Raw genomic sequence first — 18,476 nt, forward strand, 5'->3', positions numbered from 1 at the left:
CATTTCCAGATATGTAGCATAAACTGAATATATGGTGCTTTTAGTGGCTGGTACCTGTGCATGTGTTTGCTTATGGATAAAGCAATTAGTTGATGGGTGAAGGCTGAGTAAGTGATAACTAATACGCCAGGTACTGAATAAACACATTCCTGTTTAGGAATGCTATATACATATGACCATACCCACAACTGGTTAAGCCCCTTTCCACCACAGAAGCACGAATCAGGGTCTGGTAGATCTTGAGAGAGATTTTTGGAACCAGTGAATAAAATGATACACTCTGACTTTGAACCCAGCATTGTACTGAACTGGGTAGGACAGAAATAAATAACTTCTTTTTATATACTCTGAATGTAAAACTCTGTTTACTGTTTTGCAACACTCAGTACAGGGATTTTGTCTGAAGTTTAGCACAGCCACAACATTAATGTTTTACTGTATGCTGGGCTCTAAAAATGTAGATTTAACTCAAAAGGTATAAAAGGTTGGAAAAATATTGTATAAAAGTCTGTAAAGTCATAAGTAGGAAGTGCTGTGCATGCTCTTTCTTCCCATCTCCCTTTCAGTTACAGTAATTTAGGTTTTAGCATATGATGAATTCCATCATAAATTACTACTGGAATATACTTTTCAACTTTTGAGTAAATTTTGCAGAAATTAATCTGCAAACCCTTCCATGTTTCAGTGAGAGATCAAAGAAAATCCCAAATGGAAAACATGCTTTTGAGAGGGGGAAAAAAAGTTCTGCGTTCTTAAGCTCTTGTAATGAAGATAACTTAATTAAAATCAAAGCAAAACTAATTAAGAACTTAAAAGTGCAAGTTTTTGGTTGCATAATATCCCTGAAACATGGCAGAATGGATTTATTATCATCGGTAGAAGTTCCTGGTCATGCGGACGGGTGATGCAGTCATCAGTGGATCTGAATGAAAATGTACAGCTGGATCACACTTTTCTGATCCCTCTTATTGGCCTTTCCACTGTTTCTCAGTCTTCCTACTCTTTTGCTTCTGAAAAAAAAAATAATGCTGTTTTGGTAGGCAATTCCCGTCTTTCCTGGGAGTTTTTTCTGGGAACGCAGTTGGGGACAAACCAGCTGAGCACTTGTAGGTGTTTACCTTTTTTATTTGTGGTTTTCATGGTTCTTTCCTTGATCTTTCCATTCCCATACTGAAAAGGAAAGCATGTTTACACACACATCCCCCTATTCTGTGTGTGCCTGTCTTGCCCTTTTCCTTTCTTGAAAAAGGAGAGGAAACTGGAAATTCCAAAGTTTTTTGTTTCACTTGAACCATGGTAAAAATATATCTGAGTGCAAAATTTAATTGTATTAATGAAACTGTCTTACTTCAAATTAATCTTAAGCTATTTTTATTAAAGCTCTTAAAGTTCATGTTATGATGATCTCTCATCCCGAAACAATCACTCATATAGTGCTATATCATTCAAAAACTTCTATTTGAGCGTGTTTTTTTGGATTAGTGTGCACATGTGGTTTTTATGAATATTTAGTGAAAGCCTAATGAGCAGACTCCCTGCTATAACAGATCAAGACTTTATTAGGCTGAGTTTTGTTCTTGTTGAAGTGCATTGCCATGTGGGAGATTTGTTTTTTCAGGCTGTCCGGTGCTTTTAGCAGATGGAGACTGAAGTGCTCTGAAGACAGCACACCAAGCAGCAGCCGTCTAAGCGGGGTGGTGGGGTCACCTAGACCATAGCAGAAGCCTGGCAGATCTGTAGAGCCCAAGCGATGGACTTCTGACAGTCGAGACAGTGCTGATGGCTGCAGAGGAAAATGATTCTAGAAATCAACAGCCTCTCTGCGCATCTGGTTCCCTGAGGAGGGCAGATATTAATTAGATTCACAGCAAATCATTTACATTCTCATGATAGAACTGAAGAAACAATTATATACATGTTATCTCCTGTAGAGTTCCTTTCAAGCACCCTGTTGACCTGCTTTTCATTGCTGCATTCCCTCCAATAAGATCCAGATACAGTTGACCTCTTCCACTCAACCTGATCACGGGCAGGGATCTTTATCCCTCATCGTTTGGGAGCTGAATGCATGTTTATGGAGGCAACTGCCTCATTAAAATAGGAGCATTCCTGTTGTAGGCAGACATTGGCCACTGTCTTGTGCTCTGGTTTTCCCCCCGCCTTGTCTATTAACCACATAATGGAAATCTGTTTTTCCAAGTTTAGTGTAATTGCATAAATCATAATTGTAATTGCCTTTCTAATGGAGATTTTAGGCTTTGTCCTCTTGAAAATATGCCCATCCTGGAAAAAAAAAAACCACCACAAAACAAAACATCAACAAAAAAACCCTCCCCAAACCAAACAACTCCTTTCCCCCCAAAAAAAACCCTAAACCCCACATTTTTGGCTCTAGAAACATTGACTTTAAAACTAAGGCATTGGCTTTTTTTACTTTTTGTTTTGTTTTTATTTTTGAACCTTCCCTTCTAAGAGGCCCTGCCAGGTGTTTGCAACATTGGGTAGGAGTACTGTCCTTAGGGAGGCAAAGCTTTCATTTACCCACAGAGAGATGATCTCTAACCATCTGCTCTGTATCTCAAAGAATTGGTATGTTAAAAATGTGAATTTTCTCATCCGCTGGGAGCCTGCCTGCGCAGCTCACATAATACAGAAGGAAACAGTGTGCGGAGAGGTGTCACTGAAAAGAACTGTTTTCTTCACTTATAAGGCCTTCTTAGATGACCAATTTTTAGGAAGTGCTTTTTTTTAAAAAAAGCACCCACTAATTAGTGCTTGTTTACAATTAACTGGTCCAATTAATTTTGTAAAGATAACAGCTGAAAATAAAGATACATCTATAGATATGCAAAAGAAAACAGTTTGAAAAAGCGGTTTCAGAGCCAGTAGAACCCTGAGCTAATATTAGGCTGCTTTATTCTAAACAAGATCTATTTTTCAGTGTTTATAATTTAGTGGATTTTTCACTCTGCTCGTTTTTTCCCAAGGTAGAGAATATAAAAAGCTTAGATCTCCATAATTTTGGTACCGTTGAATAAAATTCAAGCAAGAGTTTAGTTGTATTGAAATAGCAAAATTATTTCAATTTTTTAAAAAATGTAGAAAATAAACCTTTTTTTTTCCAATTACACACTCTCAAAAGTGAGTTATGTAAGAAATAGCTTTTTAAAACTTGTTTGTGTCCAGTTAGGCCTTTTTTTGTAAGCTTTGCCCACAGTAAACGAAAAAGTAAGATTTATTTGTGTAGACATATGTGACCATCTGCAGCTTTAGAAGAACCTGGTGTGTTAAGAGGGAAGGGATTATCACCAACAACAGTGCTTACTGAGTGCTGCATACATGTTCCTCCTCCTCCAAAAAAAAAGCTTAATATCTTATTTCCCATCAACAACCTCCCAGTTTTTTGTGTCAGACTCGAGCATGGTGACAGGATATTTCCCCGTTCCATACAGCTCCTCGTCTGAATGCCATTACTCAGGCGTTTTTGGTGTCATTCAGAGGTTTCTGTCGGATTCCTGTTCATTACAGTTGGCAGTTGCGTGGTTTGGGTGCCTCTCGACTGGCCATTGCCATTGAGTAGTGAAAAGGGGTTTTATTACAGATAAAAGTATAAAACATAAGGACATGTTGCAGAGGAGAATGGTCTTTAAATTAATGGTAGTGTGGCTTTACTGGTTGTCTTTCTCCCTTAAATGTTACATTTCCAAGGGAGTGATATTAAGGACTATGTAGAATGGGGATCTGTTCCTTTCATACCGGCTTCCTCCCTTACTGCTGGGCTTTCCTCGGTGACAGCCACAGGACTTACGGACAGGGTTTGATATAGATATTGCACCAAAAAGCTCCAAAAAAGCGGTTCTGCACATTTCACCATGATTTCATTGGCATCACTGTAAGGTTTGTTTACAAACTGGATTGAAATTCTTCATTGGCTTCAAATGTGGGTTTCTTAACACTGGGCTCTGCTTGCTGCAGTATGTAATTAGACTTGGAGTATTGCATTGGGGTATAAATGACAGCATTGATTTCTCCTTTTAGCCAGTTAGGGAAGAAACAAGATTTCTTTTTCTGTAGGTATTTTGCATGTAGGTAATTGGTTAGGTTCATGGAGAACCAGTCACTTGAGTAAACTTAACCAGTTATATGAGTAAAGTTGACTGTATAAATGTTTTCACAACTTTACATTCTTACAGTTATTAATTAAATTTTTTTTTCACTTAGCTATTAGTTCAGAAATATATAAAAAAATTACATTTAGAAAAATCTAATTTGAAACAATTTGATCATATGATTCTTAATTAATGAAGTTAGCCATTACAACTATTTTTTGCTCTGAGAAATGATTGTTCTTGAGTGGTATAAATAAGTGGACATGGTGGTAGATAACTGGTTTTGTGCTAGTTTTAATATTCCCAGGTTCGTAACAAAGATATATGATTTACACAGAAAATTACAGTTCATGCTGTAGTGCAACGTTTCCATAAAGAAACAGATCTCTATTGCAGATTTCAATATGATAAAAAAAACCCCAAACACTTCTTCATATGGATTTTGCTCATACTTCTGTATATCTTTGACATGCTGAAACATGCCAAACTCTCTCCCTCTTCCTGATTTCCAAGATGGTTTGTCAAGAAGCGCTATCAAAGCAGGACCTTTAATCGTCTCCCTGAAAGATTTAAGAAAGCCACTTCACGTGCATGTAAACTTAAACTTCTAATTACCCAGTCACTCATTTTTTACAGAGATACACAACTGAAATGACTGAGCACTGTTTGCTGTTGTAGTAAATGCAAGGAATTAAAATGAAACGAAAATGCTTTGATTCCTACACCGCTATAGAAGCCGTGTTGTAGCTAGGTTAAGCAATATGAAGCTTATCTACATTAACAGTTGCAACTTTGACTCATTTGAAACTGTAGCCGTCAATAGTTTGAGAGACACCTTGGAAACGAGGTGTGCACGTGTGAAATGACAGGTTAATTTCAACAAATTGTTCCCATTCTTATTTCCTAGAATAATAAAACATAAACATCCCAAAACTTGTGCCGTAAGAGTCTTCCTCTGAAGCTGAGCCAGCTTTAAAAGCGTGTTTAGAAACACATCTTCCAGCGGCTAGACAGCACACTATGATGTATATGGTGTCTGCGTAATAGATGTTTTGTTCAGAGGGCCAGCGGAGATGTTCTGAGGAGCAGTGGTTTCTTGTTATCGTGCTAATTGCTGGTTGACATATCGGACTAAGAAATGAATTATGTAACACTTCTGGAAAAGTCGAGGCACTTACTCACAAGTGGCAGCAATGAAGGTCTTTCAGGAGAGCAGCCCGGTTCAGCAGGCACTGACACTCGCGGTGCTCGGGGCACGGACCTACAGCGGGCTGGAAAAAAGTAACAGTATCCGTTGGGTTCTGGTATGAACTAAACCGATGGATAGATCTACAAGTGGAATGGGGTTAATTGTCTCCTTATTTATACCTGGTTTTATATCTTCCTAACAGGATTGACTCCAGTGAAGTTATTTCTCGCTTGTATCAGTGTAAGAATAATCAAGAAGCCTTTTCCCAGCGATCTGCAATGTAGCCTTGTGGAAGGCACTACTGCAATTTATGTATTGATGAAATGAATATAATATATTGCACAGAGACTTTGTGAGCTTTAATTAATGTTAGAATAGGTTTACATTAATTAATGATGCAGTAGTCTTGAGTTAATTAACTCTAGATCTCAAGGACATCAGACTTTAGTAGTTGAATCCAACAGGTAGTTTGGGTGCACCAGGCTTCCAGAATTGCCCTCTTTTTAAGGCTGTTGTTTTCAAGGTGCCTCAGTGTTGACTGTAAATAACTAAATCCTTTGTCTGTAACTTTGTCGCATGAAATGTAAAATCATTTTTATATAAACCTGAGATAGGATTTGGTCATTAAAATAGGTACCTAAAGAGATATTTTCTAAAAAAAAAAATATTTAAAAGGACCTTTGCCTACAAAAGTACATCCTTGAAAGTATGATTACTTGAAACAACAATTTGAAAATATTTTTGGGACAGGAGAGGAGAATGGGGTACTTCCCTGCTGATAATAGGAAATTAAAGCTTATTGACTTCTTTATAGGGAACAAATCTACTTCATGGTGAAATAGAGAAAAATAGGATTTCTTAAAATTCTATTTCATAGAGGTAGTTCATGCTAATGCTGTTCGTGTCTGGTTGGAATGGTTCTAGGATGCTCCTACTGAAACGGGATGTTAAGGCAGCCTAAGTAGGGGCATTGGATAGCTCATTGAGTTATTACTTCACATTGTTTCTATTGTTTGCTTTGATTTCTGATTTCAGAATCGCTTTATTTTCACTTTTCATTTTCATTGTGCCACTTTATTTTCCTTCATTTTTAATCAGTGCATTCTAAAACATTCTTGTTTTCAGAAGAACATCAGTTATGTGACGTAGGAGAATTTCTGTGTCATGATCGTGTGACTTGTGTCTCCGAGCACTGGCTGTGTGATGGAGAGCCTGATTGTCCTGATGATTCAGATGAGTCTTTAGACACATGTAAGTAAAGAAGGAGTCACTCTTATTTTATCTTCCTTTTAATGGTAACATTTATAGTTGCACTAACTATACAACTGAAAGGACAGGTTCAATTTTTTTTTTTAATAAATCCTGAATAAATCTTCATATCAAGGGCAACAGGTTACATTCACTGTGTAGGTGAGAGACAAAAGAAATGGAAGAGATGGAAGGTGTTTTGTTCACGTGCCGCTTTGTAATGAACACTGTCACCAGAGCATATGTTCCCTGTGCTCTCGGTGAGCTGTAAATGAGCTGTGGAGGGCAGAGGCAAAGTCAGACACAGGAAAAATGTATTCCACTAAAACAGGGGGAGGTGGGGTGGAAATGAATAGTGCAAAATATTTTCAACAAAACTATGAAAAGCATGCAAACATCAAAGGGAGGAATGAAAGAAGATGTAAAAACTGTGAGGGAGAAAAGCAAAGAAAGGAAAATGAGGGAAACCTTAATAGAACATGTTTCATTATGGTAAGAGACCTTGTTCTTTTTAACGTGGCTAAGAGCTTCTGAAGGCCGGAGTAGCAACCTTACAAACTTTTTTTTTTTCTTATCAGCCTTGTAGAATACTGATGAGGTGATATTAAATCTTAATGTTCCCTTGTTTCCTGCGTTCTGAGGAAAACGAGGGAGTTTCCTGATTTTATCCCCAGGATAATCACTTAATGCAAGAGAAGAACCGTGCATTTTGTATCAAAGCAATACCGACAATCAGGAAGGCTAGAAACGTGGCTTAGTGCTAAAAGAAAAGAGAACCTCAAACATCAGACAGTATTGAGGAGTCTAATCTTTAAAACGATGGACAGAAATTCAAGATGTCTGGAAACCATTTCTGTCTGGGCAAACACTGCAGTGATGATTGCAACCTTCCTGCTCTGGCACTTGTTCTCCAGAACAGATAGGAAAATTGCCTCCGGGGCTGTGGTGAGGGTGCTCTGATTAGCCACCTTTGAAACACTTTGGGATTCTCAAAAACCAAATGCTGTAGTTGTAAGCATCAGGTACAGTTAAGGTTTTATTACTGCACTGATGATTGATTACTGTCCTTTATAATATAATATTTTCAAGCATAGTGTTAAAATCTGCAGTTAAATTTTTTTCTGCTAACTAATGCATATTGTGATAAGAGCACAAAAATGGTCACACACACAGTTTTTAATTTACCTCCTGATACTTAACTCATAGTTCCAAATCCAGCAGCCTGCTGGATGCCGTGATATTTTCCTCTCAAGAACTTTGCATCTTTATTATACTGGACCATATGATCTGTGTTCAGTAATGTCATTCAAAGTCATGGCTATTAAAAACTTAACCTTTGAAAGTTATTGATGGCTTGAAGAAAGGGGGATGTGGTGGGAAAGCAAGGCCACACTCTTCCTGTCATCAGCCAGCCTGGTCCTCTTGGAAGCACTTTCCCCTTTGCAAATGCTAGCAGTTTCTGTAGGATGCATTACTTAGGACAGCCTAAGTCAAAGGTAGAAGTTAGCATCATTGCTTTTCTGGTTGTAGAGAAGGAAGGTGTTTGAATCCTTGTGCACATACAGCTTATGTAGCCCTTTGCTGACGAGCTGCTGGTTAATGAGGTGCCTGGGCATCACTTGACTGTACGGGCTGGGATGGCAGTCGTGTCAGCTCTGCTGCCCTGTTTCATCCTTTCTGTTCAACTCGGCCCAGGCCACTGCGGGGAAAAACAAGCGACAGTGCGGGGATGCCAGGTGAAACTTTCCTACCTATCTGCTCACCGTTATATTTTGGTCTCGATGGTTCTGTACTCGTTTAGGCAGCGTAATTTAATGTCAAATGTAGTATTTCTTGAAATATGTTTATGTACTTTAACTTCATCAAGTTGTTTCTCAATAGAGATGAATATAATGTTCCTGAAATTTCGTGCTGGTGCTTTGCACAAAACCAGGTGCTTTGTGTCCCTATGGTATCTGTAAGGAGTTTTAAACCACCTTAAAAATGTTCTTATGAAATATTTGAGGACTGTGTGGTGTTAATGCCAGGGACACGGCACCTTCCAGCTTTAGCGCATCGAGTCATGTGTCTGTTTATAGATGAATGCAGCCTCTATTTGTCAGCTCTTCACTGACTTACATATGATGAATTATTTGGTGTAGCCTGATAGATATTGCTAGTTGTTCCTATAGCCATAAACTGATGGAGTTTGATTGATTTTTTCTGTGGATTTGTGCCTAGTAATAACGTTTTCTGGGTTCTAATAACATGCAAACATTGATCAAAGCTTTTCCTGCAAGTGGAAGTTCTTAACTTCTCTCCCATGGGATTTAAAGGTGTCTAAAAGCAGAGAAATTCTCATACTGCAGCTTTTCCTGTGGTGAGAATATGAAAAGTCGTGCTAGTCTCATCACTCAACCATCTGCTTGCAGAAAACTAGGAAGTAAATGTCTTTGTGGCTTCTCTCCTGGTGGCATTTTAGCCAGGTTTTGCAATAGAACCTGGAAGTTATTAGGCTTTACAAACACATATGGTATGACTGTATCAAGTAATTTCCTCAGGAGTCCACCTGAAATCGTACAATCTAGTCCCTTTATTAGCGTTAGTAAAGAGATCTAGGATTGGATAGAAAGGAGAAAAAGGTAGCATTCTTAGTTGTCGCTGAATTTCAGTCTCTGTGTTGGCAGAGGTTGGGGCAGGGCTTTAGGCAGGCGCAGCTTCCTTGGGCTTTCAGCCAGTGTGCTGGAGGTGTCCTGTCACTGCCCATGCTCTTCTGAGTTGACAGACAGCTTCCGTCACCAGTCTGTTCCTTCTGGTTCCCATCTTCCACTAAATGGTCTCACAAATAGCTCTGTAAAATCAGAAGTGAATTCCTATGGCACCTGTACTTGTGTTCTCTTTCTTAGCAGCTGTAATTCTTTCTGCTCTCAGTGGAGCTGCTGCTTTTTGTACTGCCACAGAACCTGGTTCAGGAATGAATAATTGTAATGAATAATTTAGTGAACGACTTTTGTTGCTTTTCTTTTAGTGAGTTGTTTGTGAGAAAATCAATTTTTTTTTTAAAAAAAGTATTAGCAAAACTCTTGACCAAGTAATTTCTAGCATTTCTTGGGTGGTAAGTCTCTAGCTTGTTCATAAGGTTTTTGCAAATAGTCAGGATTCAAAAATCAATTTACTTAACCTCATCGGATGATGCTAGGTTCTTCAGTAGACTAAATTATCAAGCTCACTTGAAATCAATAGAACTCCATCAGATGCCTCAGAATCTGGCCAGACGTGTTTAACTTTTACAGATAGCTGTTGGTCTGGAGGTTGATGCAAATGTTTAGAGGACTTCCGTACTGTAAAAGTCCAAAAAAAAGCTGTCCATAGACTCATCTGCCAAACTACTTTGGTGGGACAATTACAAGAGTCAAATGTACTGCTGAAAAGCATAGAGTTTAAAACAAGAAAAATAGTGACAATCTTTTGTATCACCTAGTGTCTGTTCACTACTGCCTGCTTTAGGCACTCAGTAGTTGGAAACATCTGTTTAATACTGTTTTTCTTGGAGGTTTTTGTGTGTTTTGTTTTGGTTTTTTTTTCTTTCTTTCTAATTTTACTGTTCTTGTGTCTAGTATTAGGCAAATGCTTACAGTTTAAGATCATCTCAGCAGCTTTTATAGTGGCTTCAGTAGAGAAGGTCACTAATTCTATCTAAAAGATCTAATTTAAAACATTGCCTTTTTAGGGTACCAGTGTGTGTTGCATTCCATAGGGTTGAGATCAACCTCTCTGAATAATATATTCATCTCTAAGTAAGCCATGCAGTTGCCCAAGGAACACCAGTGGCTTCTGAAATCTAGACATTTGAGTTGATGTACTATTACCTGGTTTCCTCTTCAACCTCCCACTCAACTGGGTTGAGATCTAAAAGGTATATTGGCAAATGACTCCATCCATTTAGTACTTAAGGATTTTTTTTTTTAATCTTTGCAGCTTCAGGATGTGTCTTGCTTGCGTATTGTTTTCTAATCTCAGTTCGCAGACTCCTCTGTCAGAATGCATTGTGCTAAGGTAAGGTGAAACAAAGGAGCAGGAAAAGAAATTGCTTCTTCTCTGTAGCTTCTTTCTGGAACCGTATACATTGGTTCAGTTTGGGTTTTGCAGTGCTTGGTGCAGCAGCAGTTCCTTGCTGGTGCACTGGAACTGGTTTATTGTCTCTTAGCCACAAAGTAGAGGAAGGGGCTATAACGATGCCTGGTACTTGCCCTGTGAGGAGAGACTTGAGGTCTGGCACAAGGATAATACCCTCTTTTCATATCAACCTGTGGCACGTTGCAGGCAGCAGTGTTTTGCTATGGCACAGTTACCCATTAGAGCCGTCTGTGACCCTAGGTATTGCTTGAATATCATGTATATCTTATGAGAGGGGAAAAAAACCCCACAGTACAATGTGAGATCTCCAACTGCGAAGACAGGAAAGTACTTGACACTCAGTTATATTAACAGCATCAAAATTCCGAAAACAATTCACTCTGCACCGCCAGACTGCAAATCTGTCTCTCGGGTTGCCCGCAACAGCATTTTCTTTGTTATCCTGGCCCTGTTGTTCTTGTATTTGAGCTTTCTTAAATGGTATCCGAGTGACTGTTTGAATACGTGCCACACACAATTTATTTGTAGCTGACTGGTTCTGAACTGAAAGAACCCCAGTTTCCACTAACGAATCATCAATTTTGAATGGTCCCTGTTTCTAGAATGTTGGGTAGATGTAGGATTATCATAACATGTTGAAATGAACTCTAATAGTAATCTTTCTCTGGGATTTTGAGGGAATATCATCTTCTGTGATTGTGATTAAACTGAAGTTGGAGGTGCAAAAGAAAGGCAGCAACCAGAAATACCTTGTTTAAAAGCTTGAGTCTCACTTTGGTAAATAGCTTCTTTCATTCTTTGGATGCTAATTACATAAGACTAGTTTCACAAGCTTAAATATTGTTAATTGGGTACCTCAGCTGTAGTTCTTTTACCAGCAAAGGGTAAGATAATTGGATGTCATGTTGCTCCTGTGGTATGAAATAATAAAGATAAAATTTCTTAAAGCTCCTAATTCTTTTATGAGTAGATTCATTGAAATTGAATAGAAGCGAGGTTCCCAAATCACTCTTAAGTAGCTTTCAAAAATCCCAGATCAATAAATAATTTGCGTTCATTGAAGATGGGTTGCCATGAAGCTTCTGAAGGGAAATGAAGACGACACTGGACATGAGGGAAAAACGTGGTCTTGTGTTTTCACTCTTTATAATTTTGCTGTTTGCAGTTACTATGGAACAAGGAATCTGCTGCATAAAACAGCTGCTTACATCTATTCTTGAGCAAAATACTTGACCATGTTACTGGTCAAATTAATTTAAACTGCTTTGAGGTGATGAACGTCTACTCTCTTTTTCTCTCTGAATCAGGATCTTGCATATCAGTAGCATAAAACTTAACTTCTAAAGCTTTTCTAAGAAATGAATCACAACAAAATGACAAACGTCAAATTTTATGAAACTGCTGCTAGTTTACATAAAATTAAGTTAAATGCTTAATGCAGCAATACAGTATTGCCATGTTGTATATTATAAACATAAACATTTTATGTTAGCTGGTGAAAGAAGTCCTTCTGACAGAACAAGATGAATGTTTTGAAGTAGGATTAACTTTCCTGTTACCATTTTTACAGACCTGAAAGAGAACACACTTCCCACTGAGGGTCTCTTTGCGGTTTACCCTGGCAAAGCTACCATTGTTGGTAACCACTGGTGAAGGAAAGAGGTATAAAGTTGTATTTATTACGGCTGGTGTTTTTGCCATCCTATTTTCTGGCATATAGCCTCGCAGGTCTGCTGTGCTTGATCCCGTTCAGCTAGTTGTGTACTGCCGTTACCCCATGGTGAACATCTGCGTGGCTGCCACCTGGGCTTCAGCTTCTGACCTCTGCTTTCTCCTTACTCTGTCATTTGGGAAAACTGCCGTTCTCGGCCCCTCCAGGAAAGGTCGTTTTGCTGGTGTGATGGGATTGAGATGTTCTGGTAGTTAACAGATTATTAGAGCAAACAGTCTGGAAAGGACGAATGTCGGTGGGGCTCATACCCTCTAAGCCTTTTGGAAAGGTTATAGAGAAGCACCCCATGGAGACAAATCCTGCATTGCAGTCGGTCTGGAGGCATTCGGGTTGTTCCACTGTGGTGTTGGGGACTGGTGTTGATGAGGCCCAGTTGTCTTCCTGAGGGGATTCCTACTTTGGGGATGTTCTTTCATTTATCACCACTAACCGTGCTCCTTTTCCCTCTGGGCTGCCCTACCTTTGGGCGAGGAGGAGCACTGGTCTTGGGCCAGGGAATAACCTTTATGTTTTTGCACTTACTTTCTGTGACATCCAGCATATGAGCAATGGTATTGAGGCCCTAGAGAACATTTAGAGGCAATTCCTTTTTATAATTTCCCAACAGACGGTAATACTACTTCTGAGACATAAGCACAGTGACAGATTACTGAATACGTGCGTTATCCTTCTCTGAATAAACCGGTTTATTCATTTTCTGTGAGTGTGAGTGACTTTGAATACTTAATGCCATTAAAAACCTGGCTGTGGCCCCCAATATATGAAGCTTCTTCCTAATATCACTGAGGCGCATACCAGGCGTGTGTGTCGGGGTGGTGCCAAAATCACAGAACCTCCAGTCTGTGTGGAAGACAAGAACAACATGGGGAACCACAGTGTCGTTATTGCACAGAAACTCAGCATCCCTGGCAAGGGGTCTGGGTTCAAATAGGTGTAATTTCTGTAGCTTTCTGGCTGCATATATTCTTTTGGAATAAAGTATGCAACAAGAAGTTCAGGACTGAAGGACTTAAAAGTCATTGTATCTTTCAGTGACATGGTCATTAGAAATACTGGGGTGGTTTTTTTCCCCCTTTTTTTTTTTTGTTTTGGTCTATGGCTGATCATCTTGTGCATGGTTTTCCAAAAGTGGTTCATGGGGAATTCAGTTAAATGATTGCTGACAAAATGAGCCTATTTTAAAGTCTGTAGAAACTTGTAGGTATAATACAAGGCCAGGATAGAGCCTTTGAAGGATGATGCCCAATACCTAAAACTCTGAAACAGCTCATTTATGGATTAATTGCTTGCTAAAATTGCACTTCCTACATAGAAGCAGATCTAATGGGATATATACTCATAAGACATGAAAATGAAAAGATCAATCTTTTGAAAAACCTATAAAAGTAATTTATACTTTGACCAAGACTTTGTTTTCAAATTTTTAACCCAAAGCAATTTTACACTCATAGCTAAACTATAAAGTACACCCAGAAAAAGTGCACACGGGGGGAGAGAGAGAAGAGATGGAAAGACTTGGCACAGTTTCTCTTTCATAAGGTTGTGCTGGCTGTTAAGCCTAACCTAATGACGAGGAGTTTTTTTTCAGCACTGACCTTCTTGACAGTATTTGGCCACAAATAATAGATGTTTCAGTTTTAATTACGGTTTGGGCGTGGGCTGCCTTTCAGGTACAGACGCAGTCCTCTCTGGCTTCGCAGCAGGGCTGTGCCTCCTGCACTGTCAGTGCAGGAGACCCCAGACAGGAGCTACACAGTAGCACTGTGGTTGAAAGTGGCTGCACCAGTGAGTCTCTAAGCTACACTGGGGCAAAAAAAGCCCGTCTATCTGAAAAAGTGGGTCAGTAAGTGCTCGTATAGACAAGTGCCGAAGGGGAGAGATGTGCAATTGCTGCATGGTTTTTTGTTTGGTTTTTTTTTTTTCCAGAAGCTCTTTATTTAATTTGATATGTACCTTATTCAGTTTTATGTGTACTGATTTGAACTTTTTTGTCCCTATTTCCATGCATATTTATTTGGAACCCACCTAATTTGCATTCACTTTTACAACTTAAAAATGTTATTACTGTTTTCTGTTCTCCTCTTTTCCTTCATATTTATGTCCTTGCAACTCTTTCAGGGCCTTCTCTACTTGAGTTACCCACTCACTCTGCCTCTTCCCAGAATTTGTTTGTGTAACCCTAATCCTCACTGTTGCTTTATTCACTATTTTCCCACTTTTCTTGCATTTTTTTAGTTCTGCTGACAAAACTAATAAAATTACTGTGAAAAATATTTTTCATCCTCCGTGTTTTCTTTTTCCCCTGTCATCATCCTAAACAGATTCCCTTTCCCCTCTCATAGATCCCATCCTTTGCTCTCCGCTGATGTCCTAATTCTTATTCCTTCATTTTCTGTCTCAGTTTTTATCTTCCCGTTAACAGTCCTTTGTCTCTTGCTGTCTTGTCATGCTGTTCAACAGTCAGCATCAGGAAAAGAGAGTATTTTGGGAAATGAGGAATGCACCTTCAGCAGGATAATTCAGCCAAATATCAAGATGATTGTCAGAGCGCTGATTGTTGGGCTGCCATTGCACCCTCTGCCAGGAATAGCTTTGGTAAAAGGGAGGTAGAAAAATTACTGTATCACAGCATTGTCTATTGATTAGGCATTGATAAAATTTAAAAACACATTTAGAAGAAAACGAAAGTAAGTAGCATCATCAAAAGCCTTTTTGGCTTTGCTGGTATAAAGAAGGTAATTTTTTGGTAATGCAGGGATTTATAAATTACAGCAATCTTATGTATAAAATACCTTGTTGAAAGATTTCTATCTGAGGTGACACTACTTCGCTGTGGGCCCCAGTTGCACCGAGACTCATTACAAATGTTTATAATTACGATGATACATCTGGCCTGGAGATCCTGTACTGGGAGAAATGTAGTATATTTAAATAGTGGGCTGGATGGTATTCTTTATTTGTCACTTAAAAAGTGCTAAAGTGTAATAACCATTTTTCTTCTCAAAATTACTGATGAAAACAACTCTCATTAGCAAGCAGATGGCTTTCTGGAAGAAAAGTAAAATTGCTCTCTTTGAAAATAGGGCTGTGATTTAAAATAAGAGTTTAGATGTATTATTAGTGATGAAATGCACAGTAGTTTTAGTCAGCAAAGAGGGCACTTTGCTATGGACGAAGAAATGATGCAAGACAAAAACCTCTGCTCACAAAGAATAATGCATAAAGGAGTATAACTCATGGTAGCCAGCGGTCTGGGTTCAGCTGTGCTACATTTTAGCCTTTTAATAAAGCAGAAAAGGAAATGATGAAAAAGATTTAATTTTAAAAAGTCTCCTTCAGGATTTAGTGTTACCTTACCGATGTACAGATTTAATCCAGAAAGTTAATGTTTCAGCAGCTCTTACTCATGCCCTAGCACTTCTGGGTGAAACTTCACTGTGCCAAATGAAACATTTTGAAGTGTGCATTGCTTAATGCCTTCATCTTACATTATTCAAAGATGCATCAACATCCATGTGCATCTACTTTGTAGGACTGTGAGCTGTGCCCTCAGAAATAGGTCTCAAATTATGTGTAAGACTTGGATGTGCCCAATATGGAATAATTTTGGGTTAGTTCTACTCATGAGAACAGGTGTTTATGGGATTGGACCCAAGTTTGTGTAAATACTTCCTCACAGAGAATGCTAAATTAATTTTTACCATCTGCCATTTATAACCTCACTAAAGGCACAGCTTCTTAGAAGGGTATAGCTGTTAATGGTGTAATTGCAATAACATGAGTTACTCCAAAGTAAAGATGTGGCAAGCTTAGTTTTCATTATTTAAGTGTTGAAACAAAATCTAGATGGAAAAATAGATTGATTTTTTTTTTCTTTTTAAATTTTCAACTTGTAATAAAATTACCTCTAAAGTGTTTCTTTTCTTTGTTCCACTTCCTAAGCATTCATAAGTTTGCCCAGGCTACAAAGAGCATCTCTTGCTACTTTTATGCTCAGGCTATAGAGAATATTGAGATGGCATTTTCTAACTCATTTTGACTTTTTCTGCTCTACCTCTAAACTAGGCTATTTGATATTTTAGGTATTTTTGTAAACTATTTAAAGTTGTCTAAGGTTGATCTCTAACATGCTGCCAACTTTGGCTTTCTAGCTTCTTGTTGCGAGATGTAATTTAGTTAACAAGCATGCTCCGTAACCTAAAGCCAGGGGTAAGTTCAAGTACAAAAAAAGAGGTAGTAATAATGGATAGTAAAAATAATAGGTATCTGCTCTACTATTAAAAGAGACGTTATGTAGTATAGTACTTGTTCGGTGCAATAATAAAATGAAGATATGTTATTCTTACTGAAATCTGTCTTCTCTGACTGTATTTCCAGTAAAACAAATTGCACCGGTTGTTGCCTTTCAATGACTTTGTCTCCATCTTCCTCACCCCTTCAGTCCAGAGTGGTGGTGGTGGCCAGAGCTGTGCTTTCAGTCCCAGGGAAGTCACGCACAGGAGACCACATGGTGAGCTGGAATTGTAGGGGCAGTGTGCTCTTTGTCCGGCGTATAAAATTAATAAGGGAACTTGCCCAGACGTTGGATTTTCCACAATAACAAATGCTTCATTTCATTGATCTGTAATTCCCTGTTGAAAACAAGACAATTCAGTTTAATAGCAGATGACTTCTCACAGCTGGGTTTTTATTCAGAACTAAGTAGTAAGTTCTCTACCCAAGACGGAGAACAGGCTTCTCTCTCTCCACCTTACCCAAAGCTGGGTTTTCAGTTTTTTCTTTATTCCTGTGACCTGCATGCAGATGTAAGCGTACTGAAGGCGACGGTTTTACTCATTAGGCTGCTGTAACGCCAAATCTCTTTGGCTGCACTGGAGACGTCTCTGAGGTTGGCCAGGTCAGAGACACAGTTGCTGCAAGCAACCGTATAATTTCTTTCCCGCTAACCATCCTGGGCATTTGAATGCGTCTGATGAATAAGGTCAGTTGAACTGAACTATTTTTGTATTTACAAAATTGTTTAATTTGCCTTGTTCTTATCTTCCTTCGTGGTGACTTTGGCCTGGCCTTCCACCCTGGTCACTTCTCAATACGTAGTGGATTTCAGGCATATCCTGACTATGCGACTTCATAGCAGGAGGAGGAAATTACAAGAAGATCATTAAAGTGTGAAATTAAATTCTTAAAGATGAAACATCTGAAATAGCTAAAACATTACCCCAAAAACAAACAGTGCAATTGATCCTACTTAATTACATGCTTAATAATTTTATACCAATGTAAAGCACATTGATGATGTACTAATCCATTTAATATTCACTGCCACCACAGATTTCCTCCTTCTTATTTGCTTTGAATCTCATCATTATCATGCACATAAAACTAGTATTCTTAGAATTTTTATAGTATTATTTCCATATAAAATGAGGGAAAGTAATATATGAATACTAAATAGCTCATTAACATGGCTTGTAATATATCTATTCATGATAAAAGCAGCTGAGAAATGCTGATAGAAAATAGTATTTTGGTCTCAGAGTATAGCTAAGATTAGAAGAATCACGCCTTGGGTAGTAAATACTTCGGGGAAAACAGGAAAGCTTAAGTACAAATAACATCAAATAAAGAGCTTTGTATACTTCATTAAACATATTAACAGATGCATTTATTTCAGTTAAATAATTAATATATTACCAGTACCGGCAGCAAGAAATTTTTTGTGATTAAAAAAAAGAAAACCAAAACCGTGAAAGCATTTTAATTTCAGTAGAAGAAATGCTGCCTTTAAAAGACATCGAGGGCATTTTTATCTGGAACCGGCACAAAGCTTGTTAATGACTGAATTACACAGCAAGCAGAATGCGTGGGAGAAGAGCCTAATCTACCATGTCAAGAACCCTGATCTTTAAATTTGCTCTGTATGGGCAAGGCACTGCCTCCAGCCTAAGAAACAAGATTGGCTTTGAAAGAGTTTAGGTGCTGAACGGTTCATTCTCTACACGTATGTTAAGGTTTGGCCCTTTCAGTTGTCTCTGGCCTTATGGCTGTGCTTCCCGGGTCCAGGCCGTAGGAATGGGCTGCT

General features: G+C 38.6%; 1 protein-coding gene across 1 annotated transcript in view; it reads left to right on the top strand.

Annotated features, from left to right (window-relative positions):
* Positions 1-18,476, top strand: part of LRP1B (LDL receptor related protein 1B) — a 761,744-nt gene that overhangs the window by 172,109 nt on the left and 571,159 nt on the right. Inside the window, exon 2 of the mRNA XM_064451033.1 lies at positions 6,424-6,549. Coding sequence (XP_064307103.1) covers positions 6,424-6,549 — 126 coding nt within the window. The remainder of the gene's footprint in view (positions 1-6,423; positions 6,550-18,476) is intronic.

This window comes from Phalacrocorax carbo, chromosome 5 (assembly GCF_963921805.1).
Source record: "Phalacrocorax carbo chromosome 5, bPhaCar2.1, whole genome shotgun sequence".
Lineage (NCBI taxonomy): Eukaryota > Metazoa > Chordata > Aves > Suliformes > Phalacrocoracidae > Phalacrocorax > Phalacrocorax carbo.